The sequence below is a fragment of the Echinops telfairi genome, unplaced genomic scaffold (genome assembly GCF_000313985.2).
Source record: "Echinops telfairi isolate 266 unplaced genomic scaffold, ASM31398v2 ScPeMD7_7472;HRSCAF=8510, whole genome shotgun sequence".
Classification (NCBI taxonomy): domain Eukaryota; kingdom Metazoa; phylum Chordata; class Mammalia; order Afrosoricida; family Tenrecidae; genus Echinops; species Echinops telfairi.
The window spans coordinates 2,924,263-2,946,581 of NW_022111376.1; the positions used below are offsets into that span (position 1 = coordinate 2,924,263).

Below are 22,319 nucleotides of genomic sequence, written 5' to 3' on the forward strand. Positions count from 1 at the left end.
GGAAGACCGGCACTTCTTGAACTTTCTCCGGATGGGGCCCTTGAGGTGCTCTGGGGCGCCCGGCCTCGCCCCTTAGCCCCGACTCGCGCCCTCTAGGAGTCGCTCTTGTGGGCTCCTTTGCGGGGCTGGCCGAGTTAGCTTGGCCGCGGGCCGGGCGCTCACGCCTGCTTGTGTCTGTGTGTGTGCCTGCAGGAGACAGCGACAGCTAGGCCGCGCAACCACGATGAGTCTGCAGTGGACCGCCGTAGCCACCTTCCTGTACGCCGAGGTCTTCGTCGTGCTGCTGCTCTGCATCCCCTTCATCCCCCCGAAAAGGTCGGGTTGCACAGTGGGTAGGCCCTGGGGGTTGGCCTTGAAGTTGGGCCCGTCAGAAACAGATCGAACTCGACCAGGGTGGGGGGTGACCAAGCTGTACCGGGTCTTGCTAAAGCACCACTGGGCTGCTCTGCTGCTTTTTCACCTCTGGCTGAGTTTCTTCCGTGCACACCCTGCATCCTGCCCTTTAGCGTGCCCCCAAGGAAAGATACCCACACACACACACACACACACACACACACACACCCAGCTCAGGCTCTGGGCCTCCCTCCCCTGCAATCCTTGGACTGCAGTCTGCAGGGACAGCTATGTGGGCGTCGGCAGGCTTTCAGCACCCAGTCATGCTGCTGCAGATTTGGTGACTTCTGGCCTCACTAGTGTTGCTTCACGAACGTTACTCAGTCTGTGAAGGGTGAAGCCAGGTTCTCTTCCCATGTGGTAGGGGCTAGGGAAAGTGCACTCAGAAAGCATTTCTCATCATGCCTGATAAGAGAACATGTGATCTGTGCTGACACCCCTCCCCCCCAAGGCCCTTTCTTCTCCTTCCTTGTGCTTGTAGTGGGGAGCCTGGGCAGTTGGAGGTGTACCAGAGGCTCACCTGTATTGGGCAGTAGACATTCTGGGAAACTGGAAGATAGACTACCTCCTGAAGGAGACAGGAAGGAGTCCTGGTATAGTAGTTACATGTTGCTCTGTGATCTCAAAGGCCAGCAGTTCTAAACCACCAGCCCTCTCCAAGGGAGGAAGACAGGGTTTTCTACTCCCATAAACAGAGTCTTAGGAACTCACAGGACAGTTCTTCCCTGCTCTATAAGGTTGCTGTGTGTCGGCATCGACTCGATGGCAGTTGAGAGGATCTTGGAGAGAGGGGGTGAGCTGGAAGGCACTTAGGGTGACAGACAAGCCCAGTGCCACGTTGGATCCTGAGTCCCACAGAGTATTTGAAAAATAGCCACAGTTAGAAACTTTGGCTCTGATCTGGAGAGGGTTGCTCAGTTTCTATATCTGGTCGATGTTTTTGAAAGGTTCTTACCTTTCAGAGGGCCGTACTGAAGTATTAATGGGTAAAAGTGGTGGGTTGGATTCATTTCACAAGAATCCTAGGGGAGTGGGCGTATAGATGAAGGGCGATTGATTAGTCGTGTTGAAAAACACCTTAAGAAAATAGGAGCGTGTGACAAGAGATTTTGAATACCTTGAAAAGAAATATGGGAAAGGTAATTGCCTTCCTTAGAAACTATCTTTGTTTAGGAATGTTGTTTCCCAATAATTTTGACACATGGACAGTCATTTTTAAAAATTTTGTTTTACATGTATTTTGTTGCTTCTCTTGACCAAGCCTGCTGCTATTTGGTTAACTCTATGATTGACTCCCCCAGGACTGAGTAGAGCCATAGGGAGTGGCTGGTAGGTTCGAATGGCTTCCTTTGGGGTAACCTGCTTCGGCAGCAGGGTCTTAACACCAGAGAAATTCTCCTGCAGCTGCTCCTCGGCTCCACTGGTGCCCTCCCCCTTTTCGTGCCCAATTCAGCCTCAGGCCATTTTGTCTCCTGCACAGGTGGCAGAAGATCTTCAAGTCACGCCTGGTGGAGTTGGTAGTGACGTACGGCAACACCTTCTTTGTGGTTCTCATTGTCATTCTCGTACTTCTGCTTGTGGGTGAGTGAGCTGGGGCTGAGACCCTGACCCTTGCCCATGACCCTTGCCCTGTGTCATGGGGGAGTTCCCTGCAGTAGACCTGTTGTGTGTCACTCTTTGTGTCTAGGTGACTATCACAGTTTGCAGGGCCCCTTTAGCAGTGGGTGGAGCTTAGACCCAGCCCCCTTCTTCTTAGGATGGCCCCCCTCACAGGCCCATGAACATGGTCAGATAACTGATCACCTGTCACTTCCACAGTAACACTCTGCTCTCCCTCCATGCCTGACCTTGGCTCTGGTGGATGGGGGGATGGGAAACCCTGTCACTTGTCTTCAGTAAGAGGAGGGGAGAGACCCCAGGCCTCTCAGCTTAGACAAGTCTTTCGGGGTCCTTCTGGCTCTCCGGTTCTATAACCTCTGTGCTGAGTATACCCCTAGATGCTTGGAAGATGAGCTGGTTCAGGGATGGGAGGGGTTGGCAGGTGACCATTTGAAGATGAGGGGTTCGAGAGAGGCTGGCTGCAGGTCTACTGGCAGGCTTGCCTTGCTGTGGGGTCGGTGAGGCAGGCCCTTGCTTGAGAACAACGCAGCTCTGGAGGGGCTGGGCTGCCAGCCACGAACAGGTCCGAGGGCTTGCCTCCCCAGGATCTGCAGCTGAGCCTGGCCAAGGGAGTGTGCACAACCCCACTCGCCAACAGCAGCCTTTGGTACTGCCTTCTGCTGTCTCGGCCTGTCCAATCTGTTCAGGCAGGGCTGCCTCAGAACTGGCCAGGTGGGGCCGACCAGCACCCAGGCACAGAGGATGAGTGCCAGCTGCCTGTATGCCTCCCAGAGTGCTGGAAGAGGATCCGTGGGCTTGCTCTCTTCCCAGTTGAGGTTCTCTCTGAGCCAGGAATGGGTGAGGTTTATGCATAGCATACTGGGGCTGAGTGCCACGAGAAACCAAGCAGCACAGCTCTTGGATTGACTGGGATTTAGCTCTTGGGGTGAGGGCCAGAATTGGGTAGAGGACGATTCACTCATTTTTCCCTATCCTGTTTAGGAGATCCTGTGAGGACCTTTGAAGCTGCCAACAATTACGAGGGTGGGGGGGCGAGGTTGTCACTGGTTCTCTGCCCTGGGGTTCGGGATACTGTTGGGGAGCAGCATGCACCAGTCGGGTATTAGTTGACCCTGGTTTTCACCTAGCCATGGCTGGCTGGGGCCTTTGGTGGGACGGGCCTGGGGCGGAACTGGCAGAGCCCCCTGACCTCTAGCAGAGCCCTGAGATGGGGGTAGGGGTGCCCTGTTGTACTACGTCCCTGGGTCTCCACTGATGTCCCCTGGTCCACTTGTACCATCAGCCCAAAAAGTCCTTAAAGCATGTTGCTGTCAAGTTGATTCCAACTTGTAGTGCTTTTGGACAGAGTGGAACTGCCTCACTGATTTTCCTCCCACACCAAACACTAGGCTTTTGATTCCCATTCCCAGGTGGTCCTCCGGGGGACCAGCTTCCTGAATGCACGTGACAGAATAAAACTTTATTTAATCCTGTTTTTCTGATTAGAGAAATAATGTACCCTTATTTTCTTGAATTCTGAAACTTAGAACCTTGGATCAGCTGCTGTGGAGTCAGTTCCCAGTTTCTGGTGCCCTGTGGGCACCGGGATTTTCTGGGCTGTGCTCCATGATGATTTTTTTCAGTGACCGCATTTCTGGAAGTAGACCCCCAGGCCTGCCTTCTTATGCACCTGTGGGCAAACCCAAGCCTCCACCTTGCAGTCAGCAGCTAGCTATTCACTGGTTACCCCGCTGAGGGTCCCCACACTTTGTTGTGAGTGGCCACAGGCATTTTCTATGCTGCCTTCTGAAGTTGCCACACAATGCTTTGTGCCGTGTCGTCTGCGTGGCCAGTGTCTTGGACACCTTTTTCTCCTCATTTGAATTCCTGTCAGATTCTTTGAGCTAGTGGCACCATCACCAATGCCCCCTTCTATTGATCCTCTGCCGACAATGTACATTGTACAGCTGCTGATCACATGACACAGGCTAACCCACATCCCCCATGGAGATCAGCTAAAAACCAAGCAGCCCAGCCATTCCAGCAGTCACACAGCCTCTTTTCCTCCACTCCCCAGCAGTAGCAGGGGGTAGTAGGGGTGGCATGATGCCATTTCCACAGTCAGGACTACCACCTGGAGCCATACACTCGATGGACTCTCGGGAGCCTAGGCTCCCTTGGTAGAACAGCTCTGTGCCCAGCACTATGAGCAGCCTGGGAAGCTCTCTGCTCTCGAACTTGGGGTAGAAGGTTGGGCCCCCTCTATAGCAGGTAAACTCCTGGGGAACAGCCCTGTGGCACCTCTCCTCCTACGTCTCTGGTGTGCTTGTCCTGAGAATGGATATGATTTCCTTTTGTGATCACGAGACAAGATCTTCAGCATGGTTGGCATGTTCCTGGGCTGGGGGTTGGGGAGCTCCTCAGCAGCCATTCCCAGGGCCGGGGATCTGGTTTCTCTTGAGCTGGAACTGGAGGCAAGCTCCTCTCTCACTGCACAGATGCTGGCCGGGAGATCTGGAAGTATGACGACGTAACGGAGAAGGTGAACCTCCAGAACAACCCTGGCGCCATGGAGCATTTCCACATGAAGCTGTTCCGTGCTCAGAGGAACCTCTACATCGCTGGCTTCGCCTTGCTGCTCTCCTTGTGAGTGCTGCCTGTGGCTCGTCCTGAGGCTTAGGGGCCTTCAGATAGGGGCACTCTCCCAGTTAGAGGAGCTTCACCATTTCCCAGTGAGCAGCGTGCTAAGAAGGTGGGGATGAGCTGAGACTCAGGACCTGGGATGCAATTGTGTGGTCACTTGCTCTGTTTGTCCAACAATTTCTTCCTCTAGAGTGGTCCCGATTCTGTAAGTTTGGTGGTGAGCATCTTTTAGTTCTCAGTGTTAACTGCCTCTTACGTAAGTCCTGACGTTGAACATCTGTGAGGGATGCCGTTGTTACACGTCATGCAAGGGATCAGATGTGTAAAAACTGCAGGTGCAAGTGAAGTTTATCATCACTCGGAGTCATTGTAAGTCAGGCTGACTGGTAGAGGTTCATGTCTGGGGGCCTGACCTGAGCGAGCCCAGCCAAACCGTTGGCTGTTGGTGGTTGGTGAGGCCGGGGGCCAGGGCCAGCCTGTGGTCCTGTTGGCTGCCTCTTGTTCCACAGCAGGGTTCAGACCTTCGGGACTTGTGTGTTCTCCAGCTGTTAACTGGCTGGCTGATCAGTAGCCAGACAGCCAAGGTCAAAGATTTGCAAAAAAATCTGAGAAGAGGCTTTCTCGGGCTCAGTGGTAAAAGATGTTCAACGTTGTCAGACTAGATTCCTTACTTGGTAGTGTGCCCAGAGAGGAAAACTTTCAGTGCTTCCAGGACATGCCCACTCTTGACCCTGGATGCAGCCTTCCTGTCCGAGGGTCAGGTTTTCTGGCTTAGTTGCTCTGGTGTACCTGGGTTCTCAGGGCAGGTGGGAACATTGCTGGAGGAGGCAAGGCCCTAGAGAAGCACTCAAAAGCATGTCAGCTGAAAGCTTCTAGAAGCGGGCAAATGATGAGCCTGGAGACATTCGTATATCAAGGTTTCAGGAAGTTCCCCAAACAGGTCCATGGAAAGGGCTGGCTGCCAGCTGGCGGGGGTGGGGGTGGGGACGACACTGCACCAGGCTTCTCTTTCTTGGAGGCTGGCTCACGTTTTCATCTCGTCTTTCATCTCTTAGTGGAGAGGGACCCAGGATCCAACCTGAGCCTGTAGGTGGGTCCTGCCTCTGCTTATCGGCACTCAGTCATTGTCAGTTGGGGCTGACTAATGGCATTTTGTGTCTGGGGTCCTCACCATAACGTCTGTGTTGCAGAGTGGTACCACAAAGTCACGAAATAGAGGCTGGTTAGGTAACACTGATCACTGTGGCCTAGTCAAGGTAACACGTGGCAGTGGAGTGGGCAGAGGGGTGCATAGGAAACCAGGAGGGAAGGAGAGCATAATGACCCTCTCGGCCGGTGTTGGGGACTAAAACCTGCCTGCCAGTGCTCTCTGTCAAGGAAGGTGGGAGGAGCGGCAAGCAACCCATGGTGGGAAGACTGCCCCAGGGAGAGTAGGAGAGAGGCTGAAAGTCATCACAAGTGGGAGCTAGCCAGGCAGAGTTTGGCATTGATCACAGCCATGTTCTAGAACAGTGGTTCTCAACCTGTGGGTCCTTCTACCCCCTCAGGGTCGCCCGATTCATCACAGCAGAAAAATGAGAGTAATGAAGTAGCAATGAAAATAATTTTATGGTTGGGGGGGGTTACCAAAACATGAGGAACTGTATTAAAGGGTCATGGCATGAGGAAGGTTGAGAACCACTGTTCTAGAAGGAGTTGCTTGGAAGTGAGCAGTATCCTTGGCAATTGCTATGTGATGCCACTTTAATCTCTACGCTCTAAGACCAGTGGATTCAGGTCCATGAGAGAGCTGGGCCGAAGTTTTTCAGCAAAGTGTTTGCCCATTTGGGTGGTTTTCTTGTGGATGAGAGGCTAAATGTTGGGCAGGTGTGGCCCCAAGTCACATGAGAGACTGCGTTCAGAGGCACAACACAGCTCAAGCTTGTGTCAAGGGGCTGCCGGAGGCTGACCAACCCTTGGCAGCTCAGTGCTGCCATCTGGGAGCTGAGTGGGCCTCTCCATGAGGGTGTGGAGACCTGGGTAGGACCACTGAGCCAGTGGCAGTGTATAGGAACCTTGGGAGAGATTGCCCATGTGCCTGCAAACTGCTGCTTTTGGCTGAGAGCACATTGCCGCTCTGGTGCTGCCGCACCCCTCCCCTCCACTAGCTGAGGCTCCTCCCTTCTCCGTCTAGCAGGGTGCCTCCTAGCCGGTCCATGTGTCACCCTGGGGCCTGTTCCCAGTGTACAGCACTCATGGAAGCTGAGTGCGTGGGCGACCTGGCAGTGTGGATTTTAAATGGACGTGCAGCAGAGCCACCACGGTGGGCCTATAGTACTGGGGGCTGCTGACCGGAGTCGAGTCCTGCTCCACTGTCACCACCATGGGGTAGAATGGCCAGCAGTTATCTCCCTGTCCTCTCAGGTGGCTTGAAATACAGGTACCCCTCATTTCTAGTGACGCCATTCCTACAACGACACAGGCACTTATTCTGGCCAATGCACTGCCCTCTCAGTGCTGATCCTGCCATCTGTGCTATCCATGTCTGCTAGCCTGCCTTCCATTTGACACGCCTGGTACCCTGACGGCATTCCTTTATAAATGCGTAAAACGAGAAGTGGTTGCATTTATGTGCGTGTGTGCATGAAATTGTTGAGGCAGCAATGATTCCTCACCTCCCTGTCCACATGTGAGAACACAGTAGGGCCAGGACCCTGTATGCACACCAGGGCCCTGTCCCAGAAAGAGACAAGGATTCGGGGGGGGCAGTTATTCTAGAACAGGGAGCCTAGGAGATGCACAAATTGCTGTGCCCCCCAGGACCTAGGTCTCCTTTGCCCTTGTTGGTGGGGCTGTTCCAGGCACAGTGGCTGAGTCCCCTCCCCAGGAGCTTCTTTTCTTTTCCTCAGCATAGTCTTAGCCACGGAAGCTTCTCTTCCCAGCTCAGCACCAGACACCCACAACCCATCTGGGAAATGAGGAAACACTTTAAAAATATACTTGCCTTCTTAACGACAAGAGGAAGGCCCAGAGCGCTCTGCCACAAGGCAGCCATCCACCTGGCCTGGAGTACCAGAGGAGCGTTTCTGTACTTGGGTGACCTTGATACACCCCATAGGTCATCTTAGTGACTTTCCCAGTGACTCCAGCTGTTTGCCAAGAGCAAGTGCCATGCATCTGGGGCTTCTACTTGTGCTGCACTGCCCCTTCGGTGGTGATTTTTTTTCCTTTTAATCATTGACATTAGATGGGTGGAGTCCTGGACCCCCAACCCTTCACTGTGGCCTGGGGGCTAGCCCGTACTGTAGAAGTTGCAATTCACAAGGCCCCTGGAGTCTTCCTGCCTAGGCAGAGTTCATCCAGGCCTGGGCACTTGGCCCTGTCTGTGTCCTGTTCCTTGCGCTTGTCTGGGGGGTTCTCCAGGAACTGAGCTGTTCTTACCCTTCTAGCCCCTCCTTTGGCCTGTATGTTCTGGAGAAGTGTAGAGACCTGCCGGTGCAAGTCAGAGAGCTTGAGTCCCCAGCTGTGGCTTCAAGCTATTCTCCCTCAGCCCAACTCTTAACTGCATGCGTGAGTACTTTGCTCCACCGTGAGCTCTAGTTGAAACCAGTAAGGATCATAGAACCCTCTGTCCATAGAACACCAGCATTTTCTAGCACTCAATTTCTTGGCTCGGCCCAAATAAACAGTCTCTAGCAAGAACTTTCAGACCCTGAGTCACTAACCAGACCTGCCGTGTGGGGCCTTTACAAATGGAGGAGAGAAGCCAAAAGACACTGAGAAGCCAGGCTTCTCAGGAGCCAAGCCTAGGCTCATGCCTACTTCCTGTCCCTGTAGTCAAGTCCCAGATGGCTTGAGTTGATAGAAACTGTTTGGACAGGGTGGCTTGCTGCAAGGCTTTCCCTCCTCAGTGCTACTGATCTGGCTTTGGATAGAAGGGGCCCTGGTGGCGCTGTGGGTTGGGCATTAGACCGCTAACCATGAGGTCAGCACTTCAAACCCACAGCTCCTCTGCAGAAGAAAGCTGAGGCTATCTGCTCTCAGGTCCCTGTGAGTTGACGTGGGCTTGGTACCTTCTTGTGTAGTAACCCTAGTTCCTCTGTCCTGACCTCTGGGAGGACGTAGCCGCCCCTGCTGATGGTGCAAGCTGTGCGAAAGTTACCTTCTCTTCATTCCCTTCCGGAAAACTGGGATGCCCCCTTGGAAGATGATGGTGACCTCAGGCACATGCTCAGCTGCTAAGCCACCACCCATCTGTTCCCAAGAGTACTGATCCCCAGAAGTTCCACCCACTGCCCCCAAGGTGCTGCCAAGTGCCAGCTACCCCCTAGGGCAGAGTGGAATTGCTCCCTCAGTTGCAGAGACTCTGACATTTCGGGAGCAGGTTTGTCACGAGTTTGAACAGCCAGCCACATTTTTGTTTTTAGCAGCCTAGTGCTTCACCCATGGCGCCACCAGCTTCCTCCTCTGGGTCTGGCACGTCTTTGTCTTTTCCAGGCATTGAGAGGCCTCAGTAGACCTGTGGTAGCTCTTGTCCCGCTTTCTGGTTTCATGACTGGCTGGGAGCCTCCTAGGTGTGTGTTCATGTCAGGAATTGGTTCAGTGAGAGGCCTTGGGGGGCAGCCAGCTGTCGTATTTGCAGGCTGACTGCCTCTGCCTGTACCCATCTGGCTGGGCCAGGTGCAATATGTGTGTTTAATAGCATTTCTTTGCCCACAGTGGGATGGAGCAGGGACCAGGTCAACGGTCACAGGTATGTGAGGTGCTGGCAGCTTTGCTGGGGTTGTGGCTCACCACAGAGCTCAGGAGACATTCTGAAACGTCTTCTTCAAACCTCAAGGGACCTGAGATGCAGGAGGAGCTGCTGGGGGGTGGGGAGCACAGTCTTTCAAGGAAAGGAGGGGTGAGCTAGGAGCAAGGTACCATCTTGTCAGACCATGTCTGTGAACTGATTCATTCCAGACCCTGTTCTTCTCCCCCCCCCCCAGCTATACTGACTCATAGTCTACATGTCACAAGATAGATCCCGGGTGCTGCTTTACATAAGAACCGGTTCACAGTCCTGAATCATACCCTCACATGTGCATGCGTATGTGTGGGTGTGGTGATTGTTCATTTCGTAAGGCTTTAGTCACACAGATAATGTTTAATTGTGCCACCCTTGGACCCAGGCTGATAGCCCCTCTGCCACCTGTCTGCCTGTGGGATTTGAGGGAACTGTTGTCTCAGCTGTGGTTCTAAAGCAGGGCGCCCAGAGCCTGGGACTTCTTGTCACTGCCTGCTTACCCCGCTCCCATCCCTGGGTGCCTACTCAGAGTAGAGACTGAAATGGTTCTGATCGGTTGGAGGAAGCACCCCTACCCCCAAAGACCAGTCTCCATGGCTGTGAAGAGCTTCCCTGAGCTGGGAAGAGTCACCTGACATCCCCAGGAATCCTCGAAAATCTGGCTTTCACTCCAGCCATTGTTCGGGGCTGCCAGTACCAGGTGTCCTATGTACACAGGAAGCCATGTTTCAGGGTTGCAGTTGGAGTAACGTCCTGTCAGAAAGTATTGCCCATGTAGCCGAGGGTGGGCCAGCTGACCCATTCAGCCTTGAGGAAGCCCGCGCGCGCGGGGCAGAGGAAGTGGTTGTCAGACCCCAGAACTCTTCCTCGCTCCCTATGATCAAGCCCTCGGCGCACTTCCGTCTGTGAGAAGCAGAGACCCTAGGGCTCCCTTTGCCCAAAGGGCAGAGGGCTGGGTGTTCTCTCTGGGTTGCAGTCTGGTAGGGTCTCATTGCTGGGTGGTCAGTGTTAAGCAGCCCTGGCCCCAGACACTGCCTCCTGTGCCCTCCCCTGTAGCTGCCTTCCTTGTCCTCAGGAGCATGCATGGTTTGGGATGGCTTCTATGTTATTGGTCCTGGGCTTGCTCACAGGAAGTTCTTGCAGAGGCAAGAACCAGGGCCTCTCCTAGTTGTTGTAAGCCGAGAGCCTCAACAGGTGGCACTGTGGCTCTGAGGCGCAGGCCCACAGGCCTCCCCTGCCCCTCTCCCTCCCCACACCTTAACCCCAGGGAGCAGCCTGGTTAGTGTTCACCCCCCAGAATATCTGAGGAGGAACTGGCAGGCCCCTCCCACCCACTCTGCCCACTTCCTGCTGCGCTGAGGGAAAGGGCTGAGGAAAGGACTGTGCAAGGGTAGCTGGCCCTACTGTGCTGGGCCCTCCAGTCTCCGGCCTTTCTAGAAACATGCCACGCTGCAGAAAAAAGATGCTGGAGAGCTCTCCATAACAGGAGGCTGAGGGGGGAATCAGGAGGGGAGGAAAGAACCCTTTTGGACAAGTCTTTGGGTCTAAATGTCTAGGCTAAAATGACATCAGAGGGAAGTCCATGTGAGGACAGAAGCAGACAGAGCAGAGGTAGAGAGGCCTGGCAGTGACTGATTTATTGGCATCAGGAGAGGAGAGGTGGCGAGAAGGTAGCTGTCTACTCTCAAGATCCAGTACTTACCAGCTGTGGCCACCCTAGGCGTCCTGGGGAGTGTACAGGTGCCCGTGTGGGGAGAGACTCCGCGCAGATAGCTTTCTGCCACCCGTTGAGGTGGGGTGAGGGGCAATGGAGAGGAGGCAGTGAATGTTGGGGTCATGGCTTTTCCACAGACCTAACTATAACCCTCCTTCAGCCTGGGGGTGCTCCAGAGGGGGTAGGTTGGGCTTTCTCAAGGACACGGCAGTGGGTGGGTATCTATTGGGTGGGGTGTGTAGGCTCTGTCCTTTAGGGCCCTTGTTCCCTATAGCTGACCTCCCTGTCATGGGGAAGTGTCATCCATGGTCCTGCCAGCCCTAGCCAGCTGGGTCCTTGTGGCGTCCACTAGGTGGCACCCCACAGCTGGTGCCCAGCTCTGCTGGTGCCCAGGCCAGGGTAGTGGGCCAGTGCCACAGCTTTGGCGTGCAGCCCCTAGACCCTTGCTGGGCCTGTGGGCTTGTCACACTTGACTTGCCCAGTGACTTCCGGCCATGATGGTGTGAGTCAGGCTGGCTCCTTCCCTGGTTCTGGGGCAGCTGGTCCTTCCCTCCACCTCCAGGGGGGAAGCCCAGTGGGGGTCAGGCCTGGTGGGCAGACTGAGCTAGGCGGGAAACCTGAGCCTTAGGCCACAAGGTTCCCAGACACTAATTTTAGCAAGCACATGTCACTGGAAACTGCCCTCTTCTGCCAGGAGTCAAGTGCCTGGCTAGGCCCATGCTGCTGGGGTCTGGGGCCTCACCCCACCTCAGTGATGGAGCAGCTTTGCCAGGACCCTGGGACTGAGGGCTGGGCCAGTAGGCGGTGTGGGCCTAGTGCTGTCCTTGGCCTTTCTCAGGGAGCCTGAGTGGCAAGTGTGGGGGAGCAGACCCTGTAGGAGGGCCTGGGTCGCTGTGAGGGATCATCACCTGGCCTCCTCTGAGCCTGGATGAAGGGGATGGCTCTCTTCTTTCCTGTGCACCCCATGAGCTGGTTCTGGTTGACTTGAGACTCCTCTCAGGCCTGCCATCTTTCTCTAGCCTCTGGCTCCTTGACTGAGCCAGGCTGCTCTCAAGGAATGAAGGGAGTGCATCCTGCCTCTTCCTGTCAGCTGCCATCACGGAGGATGGAGCGGGCCAGTCCCTCTGCTGGGGGGCCAGCCTCTGCTCCCAGCTGCCACCTGGCTGCCTCTGCTGGACATCAGGTGGCCTTGACTGTGTGAAATGTGGCTGGCTGCCTGGCGCAGTGTGTGCAGGAAGGGGCCGGGCAGAGCAGCCCTGTTCCTCCTGGGGAATGTGAAGGTATCGCCCAGCCTTAGCTTTGAATGTGGCTTATTCCCTGTGGCCCACGTCTCAGCTCCTCTGAGAGGTGGCTCTGGGGTGGCTGGGACATCCGGTTGCTGGCTGAGAAATGCTGGCACCTGGTATGAAGGAGTTGAGAGGCCCCACTTTGGGTGACTGCCAGCTTGAGTCCCTGCCAGAGACCCCTTCCCAGGGCCCAGAGAGGAGTGGATGCCAACCAGCCCCTGTCTTTGTCCTCTGCAGCCTGCTTCGACGCCTGGTGACTCTCATCTCCCAGCAGGCCACCCTGCTGGCCTCCAATGAAGCCTTTAAAAAGCAGGCAGAGAGCGCCAGTGAGGCGGCCAAGAAGTACATGGAGGAGAACGAGCAGCTGAAAAAGGTGCGGCTGCTGGCCTGCCCCAGTCCCGCCGTGGTTGGTGGACTGGGGACCCAGGCTAGAGGGAGAGCAGCAAGCAAGCTCGGGGGGGATGGTGTCTGGGCCAGTGGTGACTCAGGCACTTGCTCCTGAGGTCAGGATGGAGTGGAGCCTGCTGAGGAATGCTGAGTGCAGGGAGACGGCTGAGGCAGATAGGACATGCCACTTTGAACGCCATCAGGTGGTCCAGCTAGCCCTGCCCTTCCTTTCCCCTGGGCAGGCAGCCGGGCCCTGGCCTTTGATGGGTGGCTTAGAAGAAGCAGTGGGCCAGTTCTGTGCTGACATTTGGGGAGGGGGGGGGTAGGGAAGGGAAGGTCTGGAACCAGGCCTTCCCTCTTGAGTAACCGTGGCCCTTGGCTCTTCTCCTAGGAAGCTGGTGTTGACGGAGGCAAGTTGCGCCTTGGGGAAGCTGAGGTGAAGGTGGAGGAAGAGAATAAGAGCCTAAAGGCTGAGCTGAAGAAGCTGAGGGAGGAGCTGGCCAACAGCAAGCAAAGTGAGCAGCTCTCCCCCTCAGCTGGCACTGCCCCCTTGTGCCCAAGGATTTGTCTTCACGTTTCTGTCTTCGTCCTCTCCCCCTTCCACCCCAGGCAGTGTGGAGTGGGAAGCGGCCTGAGTGGAGCTGGGTGGGACCACAAATCTCATAGCCCATTGCTTTAGGCCTGGGCCAGCTACATACGGGGTGGGGGGTCAGGGAGCAGGTGGTCCATGGGGCAGGAGGAGCTCGTGGCTGAGCATTTTGTTTTTTAAATGGAAACCAGCTTGGGAATGGGGGAGACTCCTCAGCGTGCCCTGAGGAGAGCCACCTGCTTTCCTCTAAGACTGAGGGTCTGGCTTAATGCCATCCCGCTTATTTAGGTGGGGTGGGGGGCTTTACTCAGGGTGGGTACAGAGGTAGGCCCCTGCTCTCTAACCTGCCCTGTGTCCTCCTCTCACCTGTTTGCCTGGGGTGCAGAGCTGGAGAAGGCGGAGAATGAGGCCCTGGCCATGCGGAAGCAGTCAGAGGGCCTGACCAAGGAGTATGACCGCCTGCTGGAGGAACATGCCAGACTGCAGGTCAGGGGGCACCCGGACACCCATCTTCCCTGGCAGAAGGGCAGCGTTTTGAGGAGCTGAGATGGTGGCCGAGTGAGAGTTAGGCCTTGTGGTCCTCTCGGGAAGAGATGATGGGGGGGGGGGCAGCCCACCTGCCCGCCCCACACTGTCATGTCCCTCCCCTCACTCCATCTGAGCATGAGGGGCAGCTTCCTTGGGAGCCACCAAAGATGTGAAGCTGGGGAAATGACACTCAGATGGGTGGGACTCAGATGCTCCTCCTGGGGGTTGTTGGGGAGGTGCCTTTCCATGGGTTAAACTAGCCAGAAGACCCCCTGACTGAACAAGGGGAGCAAGTTCCCATGGGGTCAGGGGTAGGGGGTATGGTCTCACCCTGGCACCTTGGCTGGAGGTGGAAGTTCACCTTGCCAACCTATTGCTCTCTGTTCCCTTCAGATGGCAGTTGATGGGCCCAGTGACAAGAAGGAGGAGTGAGGACAGGCGCTCCTCAGCGGCCCCCAGCCTGCACGCATGCACTCACCTCACCTTGTCCCATCACCTCTCCCCTAGCCTCTGTCCCTCCAGCACCGGACAGGGGCCTGCTTTCCACCCATGTCTGGGTGGCTTGGGCAGGGGCTGCTCTAGCTGTTGAGGCCCCTCCTGTGCGCTCTGTGGGTGGGGCAATAAAGGCTGCTGTATGACTGCTTCTGACCACCCCCCTTGCTGAGGCCCAAAACTGTCCTGTCTCTGGAACTCTGCACCTGCCTACTGAGGCCTGGGTCCTGGCAGCCCAGGGTGTGGCAGCCTGCCGGTCTTCAGGGGGTTTGGCAGCTGGAACTGGGGACCAGTCAGCCAGGTGAGCTGGCAGGGGTTTGGGTGGCAGGTGCCAGCACCAAGTTTCTGTTCTTCACATTTGGGACAGAGAGAACTCGGCAGAGTGCCACCAGTCACTCCTGGCCTCACCCCCTCTTAAAGGTTACAGGATGACCTCTGATTAATGTGAATCCAAGAGACAGCTTGCCCTTGGCCATGACCGTAACCATGACCTGTTCCAGCCCCCATTAGGGTGAGTCGCCTCTTCAGCCACTCCTGGAGCTATGCCAGGTTGCATCAGGGACCCAAGCTGAGGATGGAATGGCCCCCGGGGCTTGGCCTTGATCGAGGGGTGTCCACCAGCCTTTCCCTCGGCCTCCTGGCCGCTCCCTTGCTGCCTGCCTGTTGCTATGCAGAAGCCTCCAGGAAGCAGCCACGCCACTGAGGCCACCCTGAGCCTCTAAAGGCGAAAGTCCAATCCTGCCTGCCTCGTCAACAGCAGGCCCACCGCCCCCCCCCCTGAGTGCCCGTCTGCACCAGGCCTTAGGGTGTGTGCGTGTGTGCCTCAGGCGAGGCTGGGAGCGTCCTGCTCACCTGCTGGGCTGCCTGCTTCCTGTGGGCCCTGGCTTTCTCTTGCCACTCCCCCAGTCTTGTCAAGGGTGGGGACCTCAGCCCTGCTGAGCAAGGGACAATTGGAGGATGGGCTAGAGGTAGGGCTCTGGGGCAGCAGTTAAGATGGAGGGGTGGGGGAGAGGCCAAGGTACAGGGTGAGAAGGAAATAAGCAATCTTGGAGATATGACCTTGATGGATGGGCGCAAGGGCCTCTGCAGCCAAAGCCACATTCCACACTGGATCTGCCCATTTCCCACAGCTCCACATCCCACCACCCCCACTTGCTTGAGGGCATCCAAAATGCACTGCCAAGCCCAGCTAGCCTCCACAGGCCACCTCACCTGACCTTGGAAGCATCCAGCCCATGGAAGGTTCCTTCCTGACAGCCCCTCCCCATCCACACCGCTCTTGGCTCACATCTCCAACTGCCAGCAGACACCTCCACTTAAATGACTCCTACACAACTTGGCCAGATGCGGTTCCCCATTGTCCCCTAACTACCATCTTTTAACAGAGCCCTCACCCCACTGATTGCACCCCTGGGCCCAGAACCACCTTCTCTGCTGGGTGTGGCTGTTGCCACCTCCCTGGCCTCTGACCTGAAGTTTTGCCAACCAGCACCTCACCTTCAGACCTTTACAGTGAATCATCTCTTGGGAAATGTCAACTCTCAGCACCACTCTGATTTCTGTGCACCACCCCCCTCTTTTGGTTGGTTTCATCCCATCTGTCCAACTATGTCAGCTCCATGGAGAAAGGCTTTCCACTCTCCTTCCCGTGCCCACCCTGCCAGGTAACAGGCCCCACTGGGGGCAGGTCCCCTGCACCACACCATTCTCTCCCCCAGGGAAGCTGAGGCAGAAGCAAGAGCCACTTTGGAAAATGACATGTCTTTATTGCTATGTTTGCAGTGGCTTTTTAGCACAGTAATGTCCCCGTGCAGGGACACCCCCACCCTCTACCTATGTCAAGGTGCAGGGTGGAGGATCCTTGCCTGGGTCCACTCAGCTGCCTGGCCTCGCCATGATGCAGACGTGGGGTTAAAGCTGCAACGTGGAAGACTTCAGATGTGGAAAGTGCACAGCCTTAAGCTTGGAGGCGGGAGGCATTACCTTGGATCCCTGCTATCCTGGCCCACTCAGGAGCAGAGTGGGGCATGGGCAGGCCTGAACAGCCCAGGGGAACAGTCCTGAGCCTCTTAGGACAGAACCCTTTACTTGCTCACCTGACTGTGGGACCAGGAAGGGAGATCACATCACCACCAAAGGCCCTGCCCTACCACTCCGCACCCATCTGGGACCACGATCGCACAGGCGACTATTCGCCTGACAGCTGGAAGCTTCAGTTTTGCCTATGAAAATTAGAGCTAGAAATTCACACTCCTTGGCAGGGGTAAAGGAGGCTGTTGGGCACAGGGGAAGGGTGTGAGGAGGCCCCATGGGCCTGTTTCTCTTTAGAAATATACAAGCAGATATCTCACTCGTGTTTATAAAATGTGCAAAATACAAGCCTTGTTTGCTCACTGGCACCTGGTATTCACTTTTGCTGAGACATGTTCCAGACACACAGGACTCACGCACACAACTGCTAGCCACCAAAACCAGAAGGCTCCATAGCAGGCTGGTGCTCTAAGCTAGAGGAGGGGGTGGGGTGGGGATGGGGGTCTGACCAGCCCAGTTGCAATTACAGCCTCCATCACTCTCTTCCCCCTCCCAACCCCTGCCTTTTTCCCTCTCCTCTGGGGCCCCCAGGTGGCTTTTGCTGGTTCTGGACGATGGGGTCCCCAGAGCAGAGAACTGCAGGGCAGAACCTGGAGGCAGGGGCCCCAGGCCAGTGAGCAGGGCCTTCAGAGTACCCAGAGGGAGGGAAGGGCCTGGGAAGCAGCATGTGTGCCAGCTGGACTGCTGACAAGAATGGGTGGGGGAGAGGAATCTATTTTTGGTGGGTTGTGATATTTTTGGCGTTTTATTAAAAATGGAAAAATTATTTTAGCACTCACTGTGCTTTCCCCTCCCCCCACCCCAGGCAGACCCCCAAACTGTCAAGGAGAGGCAGGCACCCCCACCCCTCCATGGAGGGCTAGGGTGGGGGCTAAAGCAGGGGCTGCTATGGCTACAAGAAGGGGGCTGGTGATGAAAGCTGGCCAGCCTGGCTGGAGAGGAGGGCCGCTGTCACATGGTGCTCTCCACCACCACCACCACCACCTTGCTGCTCTCCGACCCTGGGGTCAGGGTGGTCAGGCCCCTGACGTCCGAGTCCTGAGCTCTGTACTCCAGGTGGTGGGGCCCCCATACGGGCTGGATCAGGTGCTGCCAGCGCTGTGGGACAGAAGAGCACCGGTGACCTCTCCTCCAGGACCCCCACTCCATCCTCTGGGGACGACCCCCCAACTCCCCTGGCAGCCCCAGGCAGACTGTTCCCTCGGGCAGGGTGTTGGGCACTGACCTCAGCTATGGTTCCCTTGGCTCTGAGGAGGCAGACCAGGAGGTGGAGGGGCACACAAAGCATGGAGGAGAACGCGAAGCCCCAGCCCACGGCCTCGCCCCACCACGGGTACACATAGGTGTTGTTGTACACCAGCGGCTTGTAGTACACCACGTTGAAGATGAAGATGCCCTGGCAGGGGAGAGGCATCAGCCACCACATGCCTAGCCACATGGGCCCCCCCTGCCTGCCCTCCCGCCGTGGCCACCACCACCCCACATTACCATGCAGACCAATGGAGTGAAGAAAGCCCAGCACCACTTCATCCAGGGGCACGGCCGGTACCCAATCATGCAAGCGATGTCGTCCATGAAACGGTCGGCACCTGGGGAGGGCAGGAGGAGCTGCAGTCCTGCCTGCAGTCCACCCTGGCCTGGCCCACCCCTCCCCATGCCAGCACCTACCGTAGACCCAGGCCACCACCACACACTCCCAGAAGGCCTGCCAAAGCAGCGTTGTACCGCTGGCCGAGTAGTAGTCAAACAGCTGGAAGACGTACATCCCGCCCTGGTGGGGGGCACAACCAAGTCAGGCAGGGTTTGGTAATAGTGAGAGCCAGGGGTGGCCCGTCTAGCCCACTCACATCAGTCACCATGGAGAGGTCAATGACGAAGCAGAGAACACAGCAGAGGGCCACAGAGATTTCCCTTTGGAAGCGGAAGTAGTAGGTGGCCGGGAGGAGGTCCAGGAGGCCAGTAATAAAGCCCTCTACACCTACAAACTGTGGTAGGCAGCTCAAATGAGGCCCTGTTCCCAACCCTGCCCCCCTCCCGCCACCCCCCCAGCCCACGGCCCCTTCCAAACCTGGCTGTCGAGACCAAGCAACAACAACATGAAGAAGAAGAGGGCTGCCCAGAGTGGGGCCACTGGCATGAGCGTGACAGCTCGAGGGTAGGCTATGAAGGCCAGGCCGGGTCCTGTGGGGAGGTGCAGGTGTCAGAACAGCCCTCGGACACACAACCTCTGGCACAGAGGAAGGGGCAGGGGCTCAAGTCTCCAGATGGCCTGGCTTGCAGCCCTCACCTGACTCGGCCACCTTGGAGATGTGCACGCCCTGCTCAGCTGCCATGAAGCCCAGGATGGAGAAGACCACAAAGCCAGCGAAGAAGCTGGTCCCGCTGTTGATGACAGCAAGGATGATGGCATCCCTGGCGGTGGGATGAGGTGAAATGGTCAGTACACACGGGCCAGGAGCAGGCTAGCAGGCAGGCATGGGGGGCTTGGGGGCCTGAGAGGCTTACTTGTAGCAGTTGTTGTTGAAGCGGTTGTAGCTGCCCAGGGCTGTCAGGGCCCCCAGGCCAATGGCGTAGGAGAAAAAAATCTGTGTGCCTGCATCGATCCACACCTGGAGGGCCAGTGTCCAAGGGTGAGGGGGAGTGGGTCCCAGCAGCCCACCCCATCCACCCTGCGCTATTTAGCCCTCACCTGAGGTGACTGCAGCTTGGACCAGTCAGGCTTGAGATAGTAGATGATGCCGTCCAGGGCGCCAGGCAGCAACACGCCGCGCACCAGCAGCACAACCAGGACCACGTAGGGGAATGTCGCAGTGAAGTACACAATCTAGGAGTCAGGATGCTCAGAGACCAGGGTCACATGGGCCAGATGCACCCCCCCCCCACCCGAACACCCCCCCAACCTCACCAGCAAGGTCAGTTGCAAGGCCAGTGTTTGGGAGCACGTCCTTTGGGAGGATCTGACAGGTTGGCGGCGCTTATTTGAAAGTGCCCCAGGTGTGTGGGTGGGAGAAGCTTGTGGGGTCCCAGCCAGGGCAGGAGGCCCTCTGCTTCCCATGTCCCAACCACATGTCCAGGCAGGCCCCTGGCTTGGGGCCTGAGAGGCCTGAAGCCTGGGCCAGGAAGGCAAGTCAAGACCCCCAGCAGAGGCCCCACAGGGCCAGGGAGGCAGGCAACAGACTTGAGTGAGCTCAGATAGTGAGGGTCCCAGGTTGGGAGGATGAGCAGGGGGCAAAGTTCCCTGGGTCTAAAAGCACCTCCTCTTGAGGTCTTTGGTCCCACCCCCCTCCCCAGACCAGGCTGCCCCTCACGCCGCCCCCCCGCCCCCCCACTACCTTTCCTGTAGACTTGACCCCCTTCCAGACACAGAAGTAGACCAGCACCCAGCAGGCCAGCAGACACAGCATCACCTCCCAGTTGAGGGCCCCCGGCACTTCCAGCCCCCCGGAGAGCCGCAGGACTTTGTTCCTAGGGAGTGACCACTCGTGAGGCAAGGGCAGTGGTGTGGCTCTCCCCCTCTGCTGTGGTTGCAGCTGGTCCCTCTGGTCCACCTGGCCGGGCCACCCCAACACATGCGGCACCAGTTTCCCCACCAGGCAGGTGCGCCTGGATGACAGTGAGTGGGAGTGACAGCTGGTGTGGCCTGGGAGGGTTTTCTCGGCACCTGGTCGAAACTCCCAGGGCTGGGCCCCAGAGCTGCAGGCCAAGCGGGGAGAACAGAGGGGCACATTGGGCTGGGCCCAGAGGCGCCTGACTCACTCCCAAAACTCGATGACAGGGGAGCGGCGGTCAGCAAGCTGGTCACATGTGAGGTTGGCCAAGCTGGCGTTGGCACAGTCTTCATGGCGGAAGATCTCCACACAGTCGGGGGTGTTCCAGCTGTGGCCGCACGTGGCCCAGGGCAGCGTGGCGGTGAAGGACTTGACCAGGTAATAGACAGCCCAGGCCAGCACCATGATGTAGTAGGTGTTGCAGTAGAAGACGATGACCATGGAGGCGAAGCCCAAGCCTAGGGGTGGCACCAGGTACCTTTGGCTGGCCAGTTCCCTGACGAGGGAGTGCAGCAACAACCAAGTTTCTGCTCTCCCTGCCCCTCTACACCTCAGTCTGTGGAGTTTAAGGCCCCTGGGGGTCACTTTCTCCTGCCTCAGAGGGTCCCCATGGCCAGTGGTTCCCCACCATGGAGACAGTAACTACTCCTGCCTTCAGCTGCCTCTTCTGTACAATGGGCAACTATTAGGCTCAGGCACCCCCTGTCCCACTGTACCCTGCTATTCCTTCCCCTAGCCCCCTGCATGGCCAGTCCGCATCACCTACCGCACCCTCACCTTTGAACAGGGGACAGATGTTCCAGGCATTGACGCTGCCTGCCTTCATAAACTGGCCCAGTGAGATCTCCAAGAAGAAGATGGGGACGCCCCCCACCAGGGCAATCAGGATGTAGGGAATCAGGAACACACCTGGGGGGGGGGCAGCATGGGGAGGACTCAGGCAGCCTTCCTGGGGTGGAGCCCAGCTGAGCCCCGCCCTTATGGTGAATCAGTGGAGCTTGAGGCGCTGACTCAGGTGAACCAGCGCCGCGGGGTGGCCAGTCCTGTGGCTCGCCACCCACTGGGCTGCTTCCCACGGCTGCCTGCATTGACCTACAGGGCTGAGGGTACGTGTGCTGACGCACGCACGCAGGCTGAGCGGGGGCTCGGGCCGCAGCTTCTTGCCAGGCAGACCGGAAAGAAAAGTTGAGGGCATGTGTGCAGGCATGTGTGGCATGTGCATACGTGTTGTCCGTGGCTGGGCTTGGGCCAGGGCAGGGGAGCCCCTGCAAATGCCAGGAGTGGGGAGGTAGGCAGTAGGCTTCCGACAGAAGTGTGGTGAGGGATTCAGTGAGCAAGACTAAGCTTGGAGACATGGCGTCTGGGCCAGAGGTCTGGATAGGCCCTGGCAGGGCAGTGTGGGGAGCGTGTGCCCCCAGCAGCCCATCCTGTTCCCCCACTCCCTGTCTCCTTGCCAGGATCTGATCTCTGCTGTATAGCATCCTCATCCTACTTGTGAGTGACCTTGGGCCAAGGCATTTAATCAGGGGGCCTTTTCCCCACCCCATCACGCAATCACTGCGGCTTTGTGGCTCCAGTGGTGGTGAGCCCAGGATTGTGGCAGTGGTGGCCCACCCTAGCATGTGCATGCGGCGTGTCCTGTAGTGGCGCCGGGAGGCTGGTCCGTAGGCTTCCAAGGCTGGCTCTGGCACCCAGGGTTCCAGGCACAGGCGGAGGGGAGGGAAGGGATGGGAAGGGAAGGGAAGGGCTACCGGGAGGGGGAGGGACAGAGCAGCCCATTGTGTGTGTTCGTGTGTGCACACGTGGGGGCCCCACACAATGTGCCACTTGTGTGCAAGACTCTGGACTCGCGGGGGCAGCCAAGGATCTTCACCTCTGGGACCCCCGAGGGCAGGCTCGCTTCCCACCTCCACGTCCAATCCCGAGGCCGGCCCCTCCCCCCGCACTGCCAGGCACATGACTGGCGGGGGGGCGGTCCCCCCTTGCCACCCCCCCGCCGGCGGGGGCGCTTACCTCCGCCGTTCTTGTAGCACAGGTAGGGGAAGCGCCACACGTTGCCCAGGCCCACGGCGAAGCCCACGCACGACATGATGAAGTCCATCTGGCGCGTCCAGGTCTCGCGCGGCGGCACGGCCAGGCCCACGGTGCCATCGCCCTTGGCTGTGGCGCCGTCGGGCCCGGGCGCGATCAGGGGGCCCTTCTTTTCGTCGCCAGACACGCTGTAGATGCCGTTCTCGGCGCTCTTCTTCGCCATGGCCCCGGCGGGCGCGGGTGTGGGTGCGGG

General features: G+C 57.5%; 2 protein-coding genes across 2 annotated transcripts; one reads left to right on the top strand and one right to left on the bottom strand.

The window, feature by feature from the left end:
- The first annotated feature begins 170 nt into the window (after positions 1 to 170).
- BCAP31 (B cell receptor associated protein 31) lies at positions 171 to 14,545 on the top strand. Its single transcript, XM_004717576.3, has 7 exons — positions 171 to 315; positions 1,874 to 1,974; positions 4,491 to 4,638; positions 12,638 to 12,773; positions 13,179 to 13,302; positions 13,762 to 13,862; positions 14,298 to 14,545. The coding sequence occupies exons 1-7, from the start codon at positions 224 to 226 to the stop codon at positions 14,334 to 14,336; spliced, it is 741 nt and encodes a 246-aa protein (XP_004717633.1). The 5' UTR covers positions 171 to 223; the 3' UTR covers positions 14,337 to 14,545.
- Positions 14,546 to 16,138: 1,593 nt separating this feature from the next.
- On the bottom strand, positions 16,139 to 22,313 carry SLC6A8 (solute carrier family 6 member 8). Its single transcript, XM_004717577.3, has 13 exons — positions 22,049 to 22,313; positions 20,813 to 20,944; positions 20,244 to 20,493; positions 19,820 to 19,952; positions 19,177 to 19,311; positions 18,993 to 19,096; positions 18,775 to 18,899; positions 18,556 to 18,668; positions 18,335 to 18,472; positions 18,156 to 18,258; positions 17,976 to 18,076; positions 17,713 to 17,883; positions 16,139 to 17,585 (listed from the first exon to the last, which is right to left on the bottom strand). The coding sequence occupies exons 1-13, from the start codon at positions 22,287 to 22,289 to the stop codon at positions 17,439 to 17,441; spliced, it is 1,893 nt and encodes a 630-aa protein (XP_004717634.1). The 5' UTR covers positions 22,290 to 22,313; the 3' UTR covers positions 16,139 to 17,438.
- Between the last annotated feature and the right edge of the window lie 6 nt (positions 22,314 to 22,319).